Genomic DNA, 19,684 nt, shown 5'->3' on the forward strand with positions numbered 1-19,684 from the left:
TCAAAATTTACATAGAACTGTGTTTCTCCAGATAGTTTTTATTGAGTTGGCCAAAAAGTTCGTTTGGTTTTCCGTAAGGTGGCTCTAGTAGCGCTTAGTTGTCTTCAACTTCATTCGAAACAGTTTTGTTAGATTATATTGTGACGGCTGTCACATCAGTGTGCATTTTAAAAAAACTTATCAAAATTGGTGATTTTTGTGTAGCCATTTTAATATCGAAGATGGAAGAAAAAAAGCAACATTTTCGGCATATTATGCTTTATTATTTCTAGAAAGGTAAAAATGTAACTGAAACGCAAAAAACGATTTGTGCAGTGTATGGAGAAGGTGCTGTGACTGATAGAACGTGTCAAAGGTGATTTGTGTATTTTCATGCTGGAGATTTCTAGCTGGATGATGCTCCATGGTCAGGTAGACCATGTGAAGTTGATAGCGATCAAATCAAGACATTAATTGAGAATAGTCAACATTATACCATGTGGGAGATAGCCGACATACTCAAAATATCCAAATAAAGCGTTGAAAATCATTTGCACCAGCTTGGTTATGTTAATCTCTTTGATGTTTGGGTTCCACATAAGTTAAGCGAAAAAGACCTTCTCGACCATATTTCCGCATGCAATTCTCTACTTAAACGTAACAAAAACATTCTGTTTTTAAAACAAACTGTGATGGGTGATGAAAAGTGAATACTGTACAATAATGTGGAATGGAAGAGATCGTGGGGCAAGCGAAATGAACCACCACCAACCACACCAAAGGCCGGTCTTCATCCAAAGAAGGTGATGTTGTGTACATGGTGGGATTGGAAGGGAGTCCTCTATTATGAGCTGCTTCTGGAAAACGAAACAATTAATTCCAACAAGTACTGCTCCCAGTTAGACCAACTGAAAGCAGCACTCGATGAAAAGCGTCCGGAATTAGTCAACAGAAAACGCATAATCTTCCATCAAGATAACGCAAGACCACATGTTTCTTTGATGACCAGGCAAAAACTGTTACAGCTTGGCTGGGAAGTTCTGATTTATCTGCTATATTCACCAGACATTGCACCTTCAGATTCCCATTTATTTCAGTCTTTACAAAATTCTCTTAATGGAAAAAAATTTCAATTCCCTGGAAGACTGTAAAAGGCACCTGGAACAGTTCTTTGCTCAAAAAGATAAAAAATTTTGGGACGTTGGAATTATGAAATTGCATGAAAAATGGCAGAAGGTAGTGGAACAAAACGGTGAATATATTCAATAAAGTTCTTGGTAAAAATGAAAAACTGCATGTTTGGGACTTCCCTGGTGGTCCAGTGGCTAGGTCTCTGTGCTCTTGATTGGGGCGGGGTGCAGGGAGGAGGGTTCGAGCCCTGATCGGGGAACTGGATCCCACATGGCGCAACTGGGAGTTCGCATGACGCAACTGAAGATCCCGCATGCCAAAACTGGAAGACCCCCCACCCACATGCTGCAACTAAAGATCCACGTGCTGCAACTAAAACATCCTGCATGCTGCAACTAAAAAATCCCGCATGCCTCAACGAAGATCCCGTGTGCCACAACTAAGACCCGGTGCAGCCAAATAAATAAATAAATTATTATTTTTTTTTTTTTTAAAGGAAAGAAAAGTGTGTCTTTTATTTTTACTTAAAAACCGAAGGAACTTTTTGGCCAACCCAATACCACTAAATTGTTTCATAATCTCTTTTATATAGCCTTCTTTGTTTTAACTTCCATAGACCTGTTGTAAATAAAAAGTTGCCCTTAAATGACAGTGTAAAGCCACTTCAGGGCATGGCAGTTCCCAAAGTTGTTGAAAAGAACTTTTTTTTTATCAGGGTCAACATATATTGAACTAGGAGGGTCCTCAGAGCAGCTCCAAATCAGAGGCTTCAAAGTTTGAGACTTCTCTAAAACTCTGTAGCATGGGGTTCCTCAGGGCCTTTTCCACTGTTTTTAAGTGCCTCTTTCCCCTTATATGTGCCTGGATGCCAAGGAGCTACATGCAGTGTGCTGGAAGGGGAAGGGAGTTCATATTCCTCACCTAAAACTAGGCTAAAGCAAGAGACAAATCTTGTTTTTAAAATACAGAGAAGTTACTACAATTTGGAAAACTGTTCACACCAATATTTATAGTGTTCTTTGCTTTATTTCCTTATTTTATTTATAAAAAGCTACCCTTGGCTACAAGTTCTTGGGATATGATGTGATTAAAACATGGAGAGGGGCTTTCCTGGTGAACAGTGGTTAAGAACCCGCCTGCCAATGCAGGGGACACAGGTTCGATTCCTGGTCCAGGAAGATCCCACATGCCGTGGAGCAACTAAGCCCATGCACCACAACTACTGAGCCTGCGCTCTAGAGCCTGCAAACCACAACCGCTGATCCCGAGTGCCACAACTACTGAGGCCCACACGCCTAGTGCCCATGCACCGCAACGAAGAGCAGCCCCCGCTTGCCACAACTAGAGGAAGCTCATGCACAGCAACAAAGACCCAATGCAGCCAAAATTAAATAAATAAAATAAATAAATTTTTTAAATAAATTAATTAATTTAAAAAGGGGTTTTTTTTTTAAAAAAAAAAGAAACAACCAAAGAGCAGTTTCCACCATCACTTCACCAGGTTAAAATGCTGAATTTTGTCTCACCTCCTAGAGTGAGCAAGAAACCATGCCATCTTCAGTGTCCGTGATTTTTGTCCAGAACTCACAGACACTGGCCACTTAAACAGTGTTAGAAAAGCACCCCATCCTCTGTACTGGGGCAGCATAGACTTCAGAGAGCCTCAGGATGGCCGTAGTGAGAGGAGGTCTTCATGCTGTTGTGGGAAATCCAGGAGGAGAAATAGGCTGCTTTTCTTTGAAGTGTGTGTCTGACTGCTTCTTGGCAAGGCTTAACTTGGAAGCTGGTTGAGATCTTGGAAATCACGTGTTTCAACTCCCTCATTAAATAAATGAAGAAACTGAAGCTCAGTGAAATGATTTAGTGGCTTAACCAGGGAGCCCAGGTTTCCATACTGCAGGCCACTGGCCTTTCCACTCTATTGTCAAAGCTCCTGAGCATGGGTTTTCCACTGCTGGTCTTCGTGTCAGAGAATTTCATAATTGCTCAAAGAATATTTCAGGTCTTTGTTAGTCTCCTTAATTAAAGATACTTCTTTATAAAAAGTTAATTTACTTTACTGTAAACTCTCACCCATCTTTGTTAAACATCATGAACAGTTCATTGCCTTGGCAGTCTGTTTCAGAAGTCATTAGTGCTTTCCTGTCAAGTCAAATCATACAAAAATGCAGAAGGAGTTGCTATATTGGTTTTTTCTTTTTAAGATTTTTTTCGATGTGGACCATTTTTAAAGTCTTTATTGAATTTGTTACAATATTGCTTCTGTTTTATGTTTTGGTTTTTTGTCCGTGAGGCATGTGGGATCTTAGCTCCCCAACCAGGGATTGAACCTGCAGCCCCTGCATTGGAAGGTGGAGTCTTAACCACTGGACCGCCAGGGAAGTCCTACTATATTGGTTTTGAGTGCTGAGAGTAAATGTGTCATCCAGCAGTAAATCTCTTAGCTGCAGCTTTAATATATGTGGCTCTTCATTTTTGTTATTGGCCTCTTAGATATGTAGCCACAAACCCAACTTTTAGCAAATAAAACAGTTGATGCCGTGGTTTTCTATGTATTTTATTTATTTATTTATTTTTGGCTGCATTGGGTCTTTGTTGCTGCACGTGGGCTTTCTCTAGTTGCGGTGAGCGGGGGCTACTCTTCATTGTGGTGCATGGACTTGTCATTGTGGTGGCTTCTGTTGTTGCAGAACACGGGCTCTAGGCGTGCGGGCTTCAGTAGTTGTGGCACACGGGCTTCATTAGTTGTGGTTCATGGGCTCTAGAGTGCAGGCTCAGTAGTTGTGGTGCACAGGCTTAGTTGCTACATGGGATGTGGGATCTTACCGGACCAGGAATCGAACCTGTGTCCCTTGCATTGGCAGGCGGATTCTTAACCACTGCGTCACCAGGGAAGCCCTCTATGTATTTTTATTTTTATTTTTTTAACATCTTTTCTATGTATTTTTAAATGGCTATTAAGTACAGCTTTATTTACAAATCTTGGGCTAAGGTTAATTTGCATTATTAATCCTCATCTAGTTCTTCCATAAGGGATGCGGATGGCGAGGGGCCAGGGCCAGATTGCTGGCCCTCCAGTATTCCAAATAGGTGTCAGTTGTGTCCAGTAACTTTTTTATGGGGACAGTGTTTAACTTGAGGTTAAAAAGGCAGTTTTCTTGTGTCAGGGATCAGATTAACAGAGAACTTGTATAGACGTATTTACTGTCAAGTTCTTTGGCTTGAGAGCCAGATGATTGGTAGGTAGAATACCCAGAATTGCTAAAGGACTGGTTGTGTACTGGGTAGGTGAGTTGTCGTTTTTCTGAGTTATTCACAGAGGCTCTTCGGTCCTAAGGACCATGCCTTACCATTATTTGGCATGTGCCTCAATCACTCAGGGTTTCAGAACCAGAAAAGTGATCCAGAAGTTCTGGGATTCCAGCCCCTACAAAAGGGAATGGAGTTTTCCTCTATTTTCTTATTTCTTACTTGAAGTATTGTTGATTTACAATTTATATTAGTTTCATGTGCACTATGAATCGCTATTTTCATAGCAATTCAACATTTTTATAGATGATACTCCATTTAAAGTTATTACAAAATAATGGCTGTATTTCCTTGTACTGCACACTATATGTTTATTGCTTATATATTTTACACATAGTAGTTTGTATCTCTTAATCTGAGTGATGGAATTTTTATAGCCTCCATTGGTGGTTTCTTTAATTCTTCATGTGCCTTTTCACTTGCTCTCTTGCATAAACTGAAGCCCTCTTAATTGTCATGATTGGAAGAGGAGAGCAGCTACTCAGGATCTTTTTGAGTAGCTTGAAAGCTAGATGTGATTCTCCCAGCATCTTCACTCTACATCCTCACAGGTTGCACTTCGCATATATAGGCCAATTTGATAGCTCAAAAAATGAGGAGATGAAAGGCAGTCAGTGGGTATTGGAATAAATCCTTGCCAATGCAAAACGGTAAGAGTGCACTCACTGATTTTTTTTTTTTCCTTTGCCCTCCATCCACTATCTCAAATTCTGGAAACTGTTTCATTCTTAGCTATCTGCTCCAGGCTAGGCCATCTCCTAAGTCAGTGGATTTTTGTTCACCCAGAGGATGAGATGTAATGATAGCTGTGTAAAGATACTGCAGATAGGGCTTCCCTGGTGGCGCAGTGGTTGAGAGTCCGCCTGCCAATGCAGGGGACACGGGTTCGTGCCCCGATCCGGGAAGATCCCACATGCCGCGGAGCAGCTGGGCCCGTGAGCCATGGCCGCTGAGCCTGCGCGTCCAGAGCCTGTGCTCCGCAATGGGAGAGGCCACAGCAGTGAAAGGCCCGCCTACCACAAATAAAAAAAAAAAAAAAAAAAAAGATACTGCAGATAAATAAGCTGAGGTTGTGGGGGAGGGTGAGTACCTCACCAACTGCTGTCTTCTATAGAAATCAAAGGCCTTCAGCCTTTCAGGGTCATAAACTAATTGTAACTGAGTCCATCAAGTGATTAGGCTATAAAAAATTAATTTAGGGTGGCCGAATCTCAAACACTGATTATCTAACCAGAACGCCAACTGGAATATCATATGTCTGCTTTTCAGGGCACTGTGATCCTGGTGTTAATGACACCTGTGACTTCATATGTGTAATCCCAGGGTTTCTTGAGGGAGATGCGCTTAGCTGAAGCAATGAGATCATCTTGAGGTTCTGTCTGGGCGGCAGTAGAACTGTATTTCCTCCACTGACCCAGCAGTGAGAGTACATATTCCTAGTTCCTAGAATACTTTGACCTGCAAGATACAGTATCTGTGACTCTCCTGACTTCTCTTTCTCCACTTCTCCATCTCCTCTCCCTTCTCCTTTCCCAGACCGTTCTTATTCTACATCTCCACTTGTTACTGTTACTGTCTCCATTCTAACCACCACTCTTTTGATTGTCCTGATTATCATAACATCTTCCCTCATTTCTAGATATTCATCTTCTGCTCAACTCCCAAGTTTCCAGATTGACGAGGGTGCTTCCTGCTGACCCATAGATCAGCACCTAAACTCATCCTCCTACCAGCTAATCTCATTCACAGTGTCTCAGAGGCACTCCAAACTCCATCTAGGCTTGACTTCACAGACTCCTAGCCAGTGGCTGCAGTGAGGATCCTTGAGGACAGGGGAGGAGAGTGATTTCCAGGAGACTTTCTTTGTGCAAAACTCCTAAGGTACAAGTAATGAGCAAAAGCCAGATCACTTTAGGGGACATTGCACATTCTCTCAAGTTCTGAATAAAGCCCCTGGGATCATCTGGAGGATCTGAAATTCTTAGAGTCTGAAGCAAGGCTCAGTTAGCCCCACAAAATATTCTTTCCTTTCCTTGCAGTGCATTGGTTCCCTGCAGGAAGAATGTGATGTCTGCTCTGCTGCCCTCTGTACAAGCCATTGCAAGGTTGAACCAGAAAATTGCATCCCGCACTTTGGCATAAAACACAGCATCTCTTAACTTAGTCGTTTCCAAATGGTGGGACACCCTCACACAAGGTCTTCCTTGCTTACACTTGTTTCTAGTCTGCCATTGTTTCTATAGACTTCTCTGGGTTCCTAAACGTACAGTTTATGTGAATCAACCCTCTCATTCAATATTCACTAAGACCCAGTCAGGCCCTGGGCTGGATGCTGGGGAACAAAGAGGAAGGCAACTTAATCTCCCAGACCTCAGTTTGTATTTAATAGAATAGTTCTCTGGATTTTTGAGATTATCTTGACTTAGATTCTTTTAGCTTTCTAGCATGTTTCTTCAGAATAATGTATACTTTCTGCATCAAAACTTTTCTCAAGAAAAATGCTGAATTTTGCACATTTTTGCCTGAAAAAATGTGACTCTGTGTTTTCTAGGGTAGAAGTGTGATACTGAGTAAAAACAATGCTTTTGTTTTTGCAGGTCTTATCATTTCTCTGCAGCTTCTTCGTGGAGACATGGAACAGATTAGGAGAGAAAATCCTATGATATTTAATAGGGGATTGGCAATTACAAGAAAATTGGGATTTCCTGACGTCATCATGCCAGGTAGGCAGAACTTCTTGGGGCTGGGGTGGGAGAATGGTTAGGAGGATTGAGTCCAGTGCTCCCCTTGTGAGCAGGTGGTGAACTATGCTGTGGAGGAGCCCTGCAGCCATTAAAAGCCTCTACAGCCAAAGTCAGGTTGCTGACTGCAGTCTGCAGCCAGTTGCTCCTTTGACTCTTGTTGGCATCTGTTCTTTTCCAGAAGCCCCCACATATGTTCACCAGTGCAGCACAGCAATCCAGCAGATGAGATTTTTTGTCTCCTATGGAGACCGGATGGTAGGAATCAATACAGAACTTCTCATGGGGATGGATTTTTATACTCTTCTCTTCAATTACATTTCCTAGAGGAGAATCTCCTCATAGGAAGATCCTCTTTAAGGAAAATAGTGCCTATAGTGTCAGTGAATCCCAGTTCAGTTCACGTAGGAATAGCAGATATATTTGTATCAGAAAAATGAATCATAATGAAAATACCATAATGTATCAGAAAAATGGGTCAGGCAAATGGTATAAGTTAGGCACTGTGAATAGTACTATCTGGCCAATTTCTCAGAAATTGTCTAACTCCTTTCATCTAATTCCTGATGGAGAGCCAGGGCAGAAAGTGGGAATGCATTGACTCTCAAGTGTGGTTCCAGCAGGTCAATCTCAGGTTCATGCTTCCTGGCCAGGGGGATGCAGGCCAAGCTAGAGAAGTGGATCCAAACAGGCCATCAGAACCAAGGGGGCTGTAGAGAGTGAGGGAAGGGTAGAGGCATGGCTCCGATGGATAGCAGGTGGTCTGATAACCAGAGAAGATGGGAACAAGGAGAGGGAAAGCAGAACAAGCAAATTGCTGTTTGTCTGGATGAATTATGGGAGGAGTAGTAGCCCTACCTTTTCCAGTGAGTTTTTTTTTTTTTAGTGATGTGATTTTATTTTATTTTATTTTTTTAACATCTTTATTGGAGTATAATTGCTTTACAATGGTGTGTTAGTTTCTGCTTTATAACAAAATGAATCAGCTATCCATATACATATATCCCCATATCTCCTCCCTCCCACCCTCCCTGAGTTTTAATGTTCTGCTAAAAGTTTATTTGCCTTTGTTTAAAAGAGCCAAGCCAGGCTAGACTAAACTGATTGTGACCACTCTAAATATCACCTATTTGGAGTTCTTCATGGTGCTGTAAAATCCTCTTGTTGGAAATATTTGCCAGCACATACCCAGAGGAGAGTATGGCCTGAGTATAGAGAAGGCCTGTGTGATGGATTCCAGCTGCCCTCCAACTTCCCACATTATGCCCAGACTTGTTTTCTGTTGCCTTCGTTCTCTGTCCATAGACACTGTGAATGCAGAGCAAGCTGCTGTGACAGCCTTTGTCTCCTGCTCATGCACACAGGAGGGTCTTTTGTATGGGAGTCCTAGGCCATTTAATCAATTCCTAATCAATTATGTGTTTATCTTTAAATACTTAGGAGACTTCATGCTTATGAAAGGCCCCCATCTGACTACTGTAGAGGTGATGTCCTCCACAGGATGTTTCTTTCATCCTGTCCCAACACGTTCCTCAGCCCTCGATGACCCTGGTAATCAGGAAAAGAAGAGCCCGGGCATAGTTCCTGGCTTCTTGGCAACATGTCACTGAAGAAATAATTAGTAGTTACCAAAATTGTTCTGGTGATCTTATTTTCATTAGGTATCCGGGCTCATGATGTAGAGTCATATATTCTAAAAAATGTACTTAAAGTTCTTTCTCTCTTTTAAGAACTTGTTTGTCTAAGATTTGGACATTTCCTTCCTCTTAGCCTTCACACAGTCACAGAATCAAAACAAAGTGAGCAGAGACTAAAAAGGAGCAAGCTTCAGTCAAAAATTTTTAAGCAAACTTTAATTTCAGGAGTTGCAGTATCCAAACCTCATCTATGGAAAGAGATCTTTTTGTGGAGCGCTCTGCATCTCTTTGTATCATTGGCACACAGGTTTATAAAGGATTTCTGAGAATGTTAGACATGACCATGGAAATAAGCAGTATCAGTATCATTGGTGAGGCAAGCTGAGTTTAAGGGGAGTTTCCCTCCTTTGGGCAGCTAAGGGATCATCGTATGATGTGCCCTATAAGGCAGAGACACTGGCAATCCTGGGATGTCCAAACTGGGGCTGTGAGTGTGCTCTTCGCTGTGTTGTCTGCCCTTGAAGTACTGAGTGCTGGAGCTGAAAGTAAGGATTGATTCACAGGCAGGAAACAGTCCTTTATGCATCTGTCCTCTCCTTTACCTTTCCTCCCCCCTGAGGAAAGAATTTTTTGCATAGATGGCCACTCTCAGGACTGTGCACTAACAACTGACAGCCACCTTAATGCACCCCAAGATATCATCAGAGTAGGTTTGCCATCCTTGGACAAGGGGATAGGGCTAGCCCTGCAGGTCCTGCTGGAGCAGCAGGAAAAGTGTGCAGCAGTGTCTTAAATTGTGGTCAGCCTGTCTTGGGAAACCATGTCTGTGGCAAGAACTCCCTAAGTGAGGTCACCCCTCCACCTGCAGCTGGTCCACTCGTCACCTGGGCTGCAGCAATCCCACACCTCACGGTCCTGGTGTGACCGAGTTACAAGAAGTTGCGACTTCTTGATACATGGTCATATGGGAAATGAATAAGGAAATAAATTATGTTAGTAACTGTGAGCATTTCAACACTTAAGTCTGAGAAATTAGAGTAACTGGGGAAATTAGAATTATTCGTATACTGTGATTCTTATTTTGAAACTACCAGCATTTGGCAGAAACCACCAGATACTAATCTGGAGAGGTCCTTTTTGTCAGATGGCCCAGATAGGTCCTTGTCAAAGCATATTGACAGAGCTTACAGCTCTGAGTTTCAGCATTTAGACAAGTTATAACTACACCAGTATCTAACATACCGTTTCAAAAAAGGTCTTTCTGATGGTCTCCTGCTGCTTTCCATGAGTGTGTACACATACACCATGTGACTGGTGTGAACAGGAGATGTCCTACTCTTTGCCACAGCTGAGGCCCTGACTACACAGCCATCCAGCTGTGCTCATGACCCATGGTGGTGAGTAGGAGGCAAGTCTGCCATTGCTGGTGTTCTGGGAGGTCACAGAGAAGGCACATCAACCCAGGAATCATCCAAGATTATAGAAGGATAAACAGATGCGGGAATTTAAACCTTACTTTGAAACTGAGCACTTAACAGACTTTTGTTGGTTTGTCACCATATTTCTATGGGTATTTCCTCCTTCCCTCCAAACTCATTTTAGTTGCATATGAAAGCTAATAACTGTATAGCACACTTTTACTCCTTTCTTAGATTTTTTTTTTTTTTTTTTTGTGGTACGCGGGCCTCTCACCATTGTGGCCTCTCCCGTTGCGGAGCACAGGCTCCGGACGCACAGGCCCAGTGGCCATGGCTCACGGGCCCAGCCGCTCCGCGGCATGTGGGATCCTCCTGGACCGGGGCACGAACTCGTGTCCCCCACATTGGCAGGCGGACTCTCAACCACTGCGCCACCAGGGAAGCCCTCTTAGATTTTTTTCAAGAAACTGGAAAGGAAATATTGGAGCAGGGCAGGTGTTTCAGGTGAATGAGGTGAATGTTGAAGTTAACATTGTTTTCTGTGACTCATTTGTCAGAATTAGCCAAAATAAAACTTTAAAGAAAACTGTCTGCCAAAAGACTGTAAACTGAAAGGAATGATTTAAAACCACTTGCTCAAGAATGGCCTGTACCCTTCTCCAGACCACATCTAAGCCAGCAGAGATGTGCCACCAGCTTCTGTGTAGTTCTCTAACTGTTAGCTTTCCTGGAGAGTCTGTTCCCTGGAGTCAGTAGGAATACAGAGCTCTGTCATGACTCTGTGGGAAATAAATATTTTAACTTGTTTTATAAACCTTGAATTTTTAAGGTTATCATTTACTGTGGACGTTATGGGCCAAGTTTCAGGTTAGCTAAATGAGCTTCTCTCTTGTCAGAAGAAATCTGCCCTTTGATTTAGTATGTTCTAGCTGATGGCCAAGTTTTTCCTAAAGCAGTAGTTCTCTAACTTTAGTATGTATCAGAATCACCTGCAGTGCTTGGAAAAACACAGATTGCTAAGCCTAACCCAAGAGTTTCTGAGATAGTAGGATTGGGGTGGGACCTGAGAATTTGTATCCCTCACAGGCTCTCAAGTGATGGCGATGCTGCTGGTTTCGGACCCCCTTTGAGAACTATGCCCTAGAGAGTACTCTGCTTTAGGGATGCTTTGCCCTTCCTTGAGTCAGACCTGGCACAAGCTCGTCTCTGGGTTGCCCTGACCTTGCCCTTTAGAAGGCAGCTATGCTGGCATGGCAGCCCTCTAGGGGGCCCCCTGACTCTTGCCCTTGTGCTCAAAAATACACTCTGTCCTTTGGTTTGACCCCTGATAAAAAGTGCATGCTTCATCACCAACCTGCAAGTGATGGTTTTTTTTCTCTTTTCCTGTTTGTCTTAATTGTTCTTGTTTTTCTCTGTGCTGTCCCCTCATTCTTGCCCCTTTGTTTCTGGTGCAGAGATGAAGATAGTTGGGTGTAAGCTCCTGCTTTTGTGTGTCCTGTCTGCTTTTGCCTGCTTTGTTTCCATCTTCATTTGTTTCACGGAATGTTATGCTGCAATACTGGGGTGGGGTGTCATTTACATTATTAATCCTTCATCAGCCTCACCTTTTGGGATAACTGACAAGACATTGGAGAAGCTACCAGCCCAGCCTAGAGACTGTGTATTACTTAGGGTGTTCATTAAGATCAGAGAAAACTAAGGACTTGTTGGAATGTTTAGAAAATCTTAAAAAGCCCTAGGTGAATAGATACAGGAAAGGATTTTTGTGAGATGGATCAGCTACTCCCATTGAAAAGAAAATGAGTAGTGCTTATCCCAAGCTACAAAGAATCAGAAAGGCAGAAAGATGCTCTTTTCAGCTCTGCTGGACACATCTCATGACTTTTGAAAGAGACACGACTTTTGAAAGAAAAGCTATTCTCAGCAGAGTGATGAAAGTATTTACCAGAAGTAGATTCATAGGACTGTGGTCAGTCTGAGTGTCAAATGAAGCTTTGGCAGTGTCTCTAAGGGAGGGTTTAGGAATAATCACATCTGGTCCCACAACAGGTTGGAAGATCATCACATCCCTGATCCAAGAAAGGAATAATCGTATATAGTGATGTCACACTATGCCCATTCCTGTCATCCTGTTAGAGCAGAGAGCATCACTGACTTTGTAGCAAAAGAAACCAGAAGTGTTGACACTGAAGACATGGTTAGAAGAATAAGGAACCTGTCTTTCCTGGATACTAAAGAAATCCTCCCGAGAGTCTTTCTTTAGTCTCTTCCTCAGAATAAGAATTACTACAGCATAAAGCATTGGTCATGTGTCTGAAGGTGTCCATATTAAATGGTAGTTAACATCTTCACATCTCCATGAATGCTGTCAGGAGACTCCTATTCTGCCAAGAGACAGGATTGGCACCATCCCAAGCAGGCTGCTGTGTCTGCTGGGAGAAAGTTCTAGTTTTACATGGTCTTAAGGGAAAGAAGCTATCCACAGAAGCTCTTCCTAATCCTATCTAGAATTAGACAAGGTCTAAATAATGTATTTAATACTGTTATCCTTGAACCTAGAGCCTCCACACATGTGGTGTAATTTATACAGAAGGAACATGAATGTAATAAAGAATCCAAGCAAGTCTTAGTGCCCAGGGACTTCCCTGGTGGCACAGTGGTTTAGAATCCGCCTGCCAGTGCAGGGGACACGGGTTCGAGCCCTGGTCTGGGAAGATCCCACGTGCCACGGAACAGCTGAGCCCATGCGCCGCAGCTATTGAGCCTGCGCTCTAGAGCCTGCGAACCACAACTACTGAAGCCCACGAGCTGCAACTACTGAAGCCCGTGCTTCATGCCACAACAAGAGAAGCCACCCGCAATGAGAAGCCTGCACACCACAACGAAGAGTAGTCCCCACTCACCACAACTAAGACACTGCTGCAAACCTGTGTAGGCTGTCCTGGACCATTTCTCCTGGCATAGAATTCTACAGAGGCTGGAACTGTGTGGCCCCAAAACTTCAAGTAAGGCTGGAGTGTCTGGCAAGAGACTATCTTGCTAACACATGCTCTGGTACCTGAGCTGGACCTTGAAGATTCTGACACCTCTACAGAGACTGCTTTCAGAAGAGACCTGCAAACACGTTGTGAGCTGTTTCTCCAAAGTCATGCTAGGATTCAGGTCTTTGGATGATCAGACCTGGCCACTGAAGCATGCACTTTTCTCTCTGCTGGATGCAGCTCTGTCACAGTGCTCCTCAGCCCTCTGAGATTACTGGCAGCTGAAAAGCACTGTTTCCTTCTAAGACCTGTCACTCTCTAAGGACCCCAGAATGTTTCACGCCAATCCCTGACGCAGTAAGATGGCCTCAAGTTCATTACCTTGCTCCTTCCCAGCAGCTGTTTATTGTAGACTTCTAGGAATCTGGATTTTTGATGTGTAGTTGCAGCGTAGTGATGCTGCTCTTGACCCTTGAACACTCCAATTCAGGTATCAGCAAACTATAGCCCACAGGCCAAATCCAGCAGCCTGTTTTTGTACTACCTACCAGCTAAGAATGGTTTTTTACATTTTAAAAGGGTTGTGAAAACAAAGAACATGTGACAGAGACCCATGTGACCTACAAAGCCTAAGATACTATCTGACTTCTTAGAGAAAAAGTTTGCCAACCTCTGCCTACTCTTAAGTCCCTAGTTCTCTGACATGCAGTTATACCAACAGCTGTCACTGGCTGCTGTGTGAAACTGTGAAAGGGACAAAGATTATTTATTCTGAAGCCCTCTTACAAGAACAACCTCATTCATCTTCCCATTCAAGAAACTCTGTTGCATGCCAACTGAGCACTAAGCATTCAGAGATGTAAGGCATTGCTGATGTTGTTAGAGGCTCTGCCAACCTTAGGAAGCAGAGGACACCTAACAAATTGAGTCAGGGCTGCCCTCAACAATACGCACTCCCACTCCCTGTGGAAAAGCCTCCCCCTTCCATACCCGTCCCAGCATTCCTCCATGCTGCCTAAGAGGTGCCCAGTCCCCCACCCTCAGCCAGACTTCACTAGTATCTTCCAAGCAGACCCCCACTTTATAGTCCCCTGATGTTAAACCCTGGAGAGCATCAGAATTACCTGATGATTTTTTTTTAAATACAAGTACACAAGCCCACCCAAGACCCACTAGAATCTCAAAGGGTGAATATTAGAAATCTAATTTTAACAAGCTCCCTAGGTGATTCAAATACAGTCAGCCAGGCAGTGGTCTTCAGACTAACCACAGAAACCACTGTTCAGGACTTCTGTTTCCCATTCTTATGATAAGGTGCCTGTCCTCATCCCTCTCTTGGTAATATTTCTTGGCCATTGGTGCTAAAGTTTACATGAGCCTCCTGGAGACAGTACCTTAACCCAGAGGCATGATTCCACTTGTAGGCTTTGTATTGTAACATACAATAAGGATAGCTGAAGAGCAGGGACCCTGGGAAGCTCTCTGTAAGGCAGGCCTGGGTCATTACATTCTGGAGCTTTTCACATTTGTTTCTTCTAGTTCCTTGAGAATTAGTGGAGAGCTCAATTTAAATGATCCTCCAGAGAGGTTTTGACAAGAAGGCCCCAGCACCATTAACTATTAAAAAGTGCTGCTTTCAAAACTGAGGCCATAATTTGCAAAATTGCAACCCGTAAGGCAGCCTGATACCTATTCTGACTGAGAACAACCTTGGTTGTTCTCTAAATAAAGAGCAAAGATCTGATGAAATCAAGCTGCTTCAGTGTGTAACCCAGAAGGTACAGTTGCTTGTATTTATAAATTTTCTCAGCTAGACGATCACCAAAGCATTCTGTTTAAATAGAAAATTTTAAAAGAATGAAAACTGTAGGAATGTCTAGCTCAGTCCTTCCATTTGAAATTGGCATTTTGGTTTAAAATACCCTGGAGGAGCTGCCCAGAAGCTATGAGCTCACTCTATAAAACCAAAACAGACCAAATTCTGTCATTGTCAATCTCCAAGACAATACCCAATTTAGTATTAGTATTTTATATCATATATTGCTAGGAAAAGTTTGAAATGTTCCATTTAAGGACACACTTATTATAATATGGTTAACTTTTGTGTAGAGCCACAGAAATTTATATGTTTGTACAAGCTAGACTACTATTGCTGGTAGCCAACATCTGCTTTTAAAAGTCACGTGAATTATCTTGAGAATAACTGCCAGAGAGTGCTGACTTATACCACGGTAATTTTAAACAAAGCACCTATTCTTCAGATATTAAAATTCTCTAGACTCTTCACTTTATGCCAAATCGTCCTCGAAATTGAATAATTACTTAAATTCCATAGAAAAGCTAATGTGTAACTAAAAAGCTTTTATCAGGAGAAAGCTCTGAGATGTCTGTTCCAGTTGTTAAAAATTTAAGGTGTAACCAACTCTGATTTATCCCATTATAATGGCAATAACCCATAGTAAAGTTCCCAGTTAATTTTGAATTTTACTTTCAGGGCTGATTTTATTCAGCCTCTGTTCTGACGGTAGCAAACTAATGAATTTGAGTTTTCCTTCTCCTTCTGCTAGTCTTCCCCACCCTACCTACACACCTATTAAAATAGGTGACCTGCTAGGAGGGCCCAAGCAGGGATGTTCAAAAGAGGAAGATTAAAGTGTCAAACTCATCAAACTTCAAAGGAGAGGTTCTACTCAACCCAGGAGGAAAGTCTATATGGACTGCAAGGATGGACACCCTGAAGTCTGTCCCACCTACCCAGCAGTTGCATTTGTGTGTGATTTTCAAGAACACATTTTCCTCTTCCCTTCATGGTAGCCTCAGGGCTATTTGTTTGGGGAAATAGCTTTCACACATTAGAGAAAGTTCTCTGCGCTTTCAGAGAATAATTGTTTCTCAGGGACTGCTCTTCCCCACTTGGGTCAAAGTGTTTTGAGAGTATTATGTGACCAAATAACCATGATTGCACTCCTACAGTAGGAAGGCGACCTGAATAATAGAAGGTCTGGTCATGAAGACCCCCAAAGCCCAAGATATATGCCAGTCCTGGTCTATCACTGTTTCATATGTAAGAGACACTCGGACACTTCCACAGTTAGAGAGGTGGACAGTGCAGAAAAGGAGCTGTCAGTCATCGTGTATCTGACCAAGCCAGAAAGCTCAGTTGCTAACCAAAAACAAAGACTTATGTCATTGTGATTCCAAGTAATGAACAGATTTAGATGTGCCAGTTCTTCTAAAAACTGAAGGAGAAAGTATTTCTGGCTTCTGAATTGGCTTGCTTTGCAAGTTAATTAATTGTTCCGTTAACTTTTAGTTGATTTCTTCAGGCTCCTAACACATATTCACTTTGGCCTTACCTGGTTTCCTTTGTCATTTCGTTCCTTTGAAGATTTTTTTCCCACAGCCTTTACTATTTTTTTTGAAAGTCAAAAGCCCTTCTTTAGTTTGTGTTAAGTAAAATTCGTCATTTTATGGGTTTAGAAGCTTAGAGCAGCCTAAATAATCTCCTTTTATGCATGAACAGACAATTCCTTCCCCCCTAAAAAAAGGCATTTGAGACTTAGGTCATTTCAGACTTGCAGTTTGAGCTACTGCTGCCCAGCCTCAAGCAGCAGGTATGGGCTAGAGTCAGAGCACGCAGAAGCAACAAGAGCACAACAGACTGTCGCCCCAGTCCTCTGGCACCTGTGCTTTTGGAGAGTCACCTGCTCCCAGAGCACTTGCTACAAAAAGAAGACAAACTGACAGTCCAGTGACCTCTGCCTGACACTCCAGCAGGGAATGGGATTTGGAGGTAAGCCTCCAGAAGGAAGTAGTAGTTTATCCTCTAGTCAGACTCAGAAGGATTGAGGGTTGCAAAAAGAAAACAAAGAAAAAAAAAGAGAAATGATTTTTTTGTTTTTTTTTGAGGGAAAGGAGGAGGGATTAGTAGTTAAGACATAGACATGATTAAAATAAGTGTTATTCCTGTTGATTCTAAAATCTTTCCTCACTGGGGGACTTAGATTACAGCTATTCTCCTGGAGGGAAGAGAGACTGAGCAGACACCTGCAATCTGCCTTTTCCCACCCTAGACAAGCTGTGGTGAACACCTTTAAGATTCAGACTTAGAGAGCACATGACTAACCAACCTGAGTACTGCTGCACTGATATTGGTAGAATGTCCATTGTTATTAACCAAGCTTGGAATGCCCTGAGCACCCACCTGAACCCTGGAGGATCCAGATGCTAGCTTTGTCCTCTATGCACATGGGGCAGAGTGGCTTCTGTGGTCATGAAGACATGACATTTCTTTCCCCACAGGTGATATCCGCAATGACCTGTACCTAACCCTGGAGAAGGGGGACTTCGAGAGAGGGGGAAAGAGTGTACAGAAGAATATTGAAGTGACCATGTATGTGCTTTATGCAGATGGAGAAATCTTGAAGGTAAAGTTTGCCAGTCAGTTTGGAATGGAGGCTAATCCTGTAATAATTTTAGTGCTTTTGTGGACTTTGTCCAGAGACCCATCCTCTTCAGGAAGAGCTGAACTCAAATCACCCCATATGCATTCTTCTCCGCCTTAGCCTTTCTTCAAGGAAATTCTACAGTATGCTCTGATAATGACTTGCAGTGTCATACAGCCTTTTTAGAAATTCTTCCTAGTGTCTGACCTGAATCCTTCCTGTTCTAATTTAGACCTATTCCCTCTAGTTCTGTCCTACATGTTACTTTTTCAGCCACCTGTCTAGCATTGAGCTGCCTAGTTTTGGTAACTGTTATTAGGTCCCACGCTTTTTGTTCCTTGAGCTAATATGGAAAGTTATATTTTCCCTTTAGTAAAGGGTGGAACTTAGGTACCCACTTGCTGTTACCAAGTTATGTGGCAAGGAACAGCAGACTCAGGCCCTAAAAGATGATTTCTAGCCAGTGCAGTACAAGGATCCTCTGTCACTCTTCATTAAAAGAGAAGGCCTGGAGTGCTGTTTTTCTACTGTCATTATGTCACTTTTTCCCTCAGTCAGTCATGGTCAAGTCCCTGGCAAATAAAAAGGCATTATTTGCATGTCACTTGGTAGAAGACAAATCACTCTTTTACAAACCTTGCTTCTGTGTGTTGACATCAGCCTTATGAGGTAGGCAGACCAGGAGTGATCGTCCATATTTTACAGAAGGAAAAAGGTAAAGTTAGTCAGAGTCATCTCCCAAACCTAGAAAGAAATGGAGGGTAATGTTGAAATGGTGGTAGAAACAATGATTTGTGTGTCATTTTAAAGACCCACCTCAAGGACTAAGGCATGTTCATTGTTTGTATGAATAATGCTGAGGTCAGCAGAGCTGTCAGCTGTTCACACCACCCTGTGTGGACAAGGAGCTGCTCCTGATTGTATTGTCCACAGCTTCCTGGCGGGCCTGGGACTGGGTTTTCACATCAATATTTGGGAACTGGGGTCAAGTTAAATCTGGTCTACCTTGTTTATATCTAAGGACAGTCAGCCATGGGCAACCTAAAATGCCAGTGCAACATTAGGCCAAAGATTAGAAAACAAGCTCCACTTTATTATTATTTAATTAATTATTTAATTTTTTATTATTTATTTTTCTGATCTGGAAAGTGCCATATACGGTTTTCTCCTATGAATTCGTTGTTTCCTTTCTTAATGAGGATGAAGAGCCTACCTTAGTGATTCAGATGTACCACTCAGCTTCTCTCATGTTTATTAAGCAATGAGTGTGGTTACCTCTGCCCCAAGGAAAACAAGGAGCATTGTGACTGCTCATTTCTTATACCATCTAGACAGTTGTTTCCAAAAGTACTGAATTTAAGTCATCTTATAGATTTGGCCTGATGGGAAAATGAGACCTGCACAAAGGAGAAAATGAAATGTCCTAGTGACATGGAAATCCAAGGGATCCCTCCAGGAAGATGGCACCTTACTTTGCTTCTCTCTTCCAGGATTGCATCAGCTTGGGTTCAGGAGAGCCGAATAGGAGTTCCTACCACTCCTTCGTCCTCTACCACAGTAATAGTCCTCGCTGGGGAGAAATTATCAAATTGCCCATCCCCATTGATCGGTTCCGGGGCTCCCACCTGCGCTTCGAGTTCAGACACTGTTCCAGTGAGTGAGACTTCTCTCCACATTCCTTTGAGGATATGAATATAACTCTTTCCTCTCTGGAACAGAAGTAAGAGAGTTCTTACTATTGGGGGAAGAAAATTAGGAGTTGTGTACTTAGAGATGGGATATCATCAGAGGCTGTCCTTTGGACAGTGATTCAGAAACATGGGATCTGGTATTGCCCTGTTGTAGTATCTGACCTGGATGCTGGATAATTGCCAGTGTCATTCCTCTTTGGGGGTTTCCTTTGTATGTATTAAACTCCTTCTTAAAGAGCCCCTGGTTTATCAAGACTAGCAATTTAGTTTCTATTTGAGTCTAGGTTGCCTGTGTACCTTGGGATATGAATGGAAACTCAGTCTAGTACATTTCTCATCATTCTTGCCGTCA

At 42.6% G+C, this 19,684-nt stretch overlaps 1 protein-coding gene across 1 annotated transcript in view; it reads left to right on the forward strand.

The window, feature by feature from the left end:
• DOCK3 (dedicator of cytokinesis 3) overlaps window positions 1-19,684 on the forward strand; it is a 416,069-nt gene that overhangs the window by 306,434 nt on the left and 89,951 nt on the right. Inside the window, exons 14-17 of the mRNA XM_089919399.1 lie at window positions 7,017-7,142; window positions 11,670-11,687; window positions 17,499-17,623; window positions 19,132-19,294. Coding sequence (XP_089775525.1) covers window positions 7,017-7,142; window positions 11,670-11,687; window positions 17,499-17,623; window positions 19,132-19,294 — 432 coding nt within the window. The remainder of the gene's footprint in view (window positions 1-7,016; window positions 7,143-11,669; window positions 11,688-17,498; window positions 17,624-19,131; window positions 19,295-19,684) is intronic.

This window comes from Delphinapterus leucas, chromosome 10 (genome assembly GCF_059928025.1).
Source record: "Delphinapterus leucas isolate spDelLeu-1000000601 "Yukka" chromosome 10, BTC_Dleu_Yukka2, whole genome shotgun sequence".
NCBI classification, from domain to species: Eukaryota; Metazoa; Chordata; class Mammalia; order Artiodactyla; family Monodontidae; genus Delphinapterus; species Delphinapterus leucas.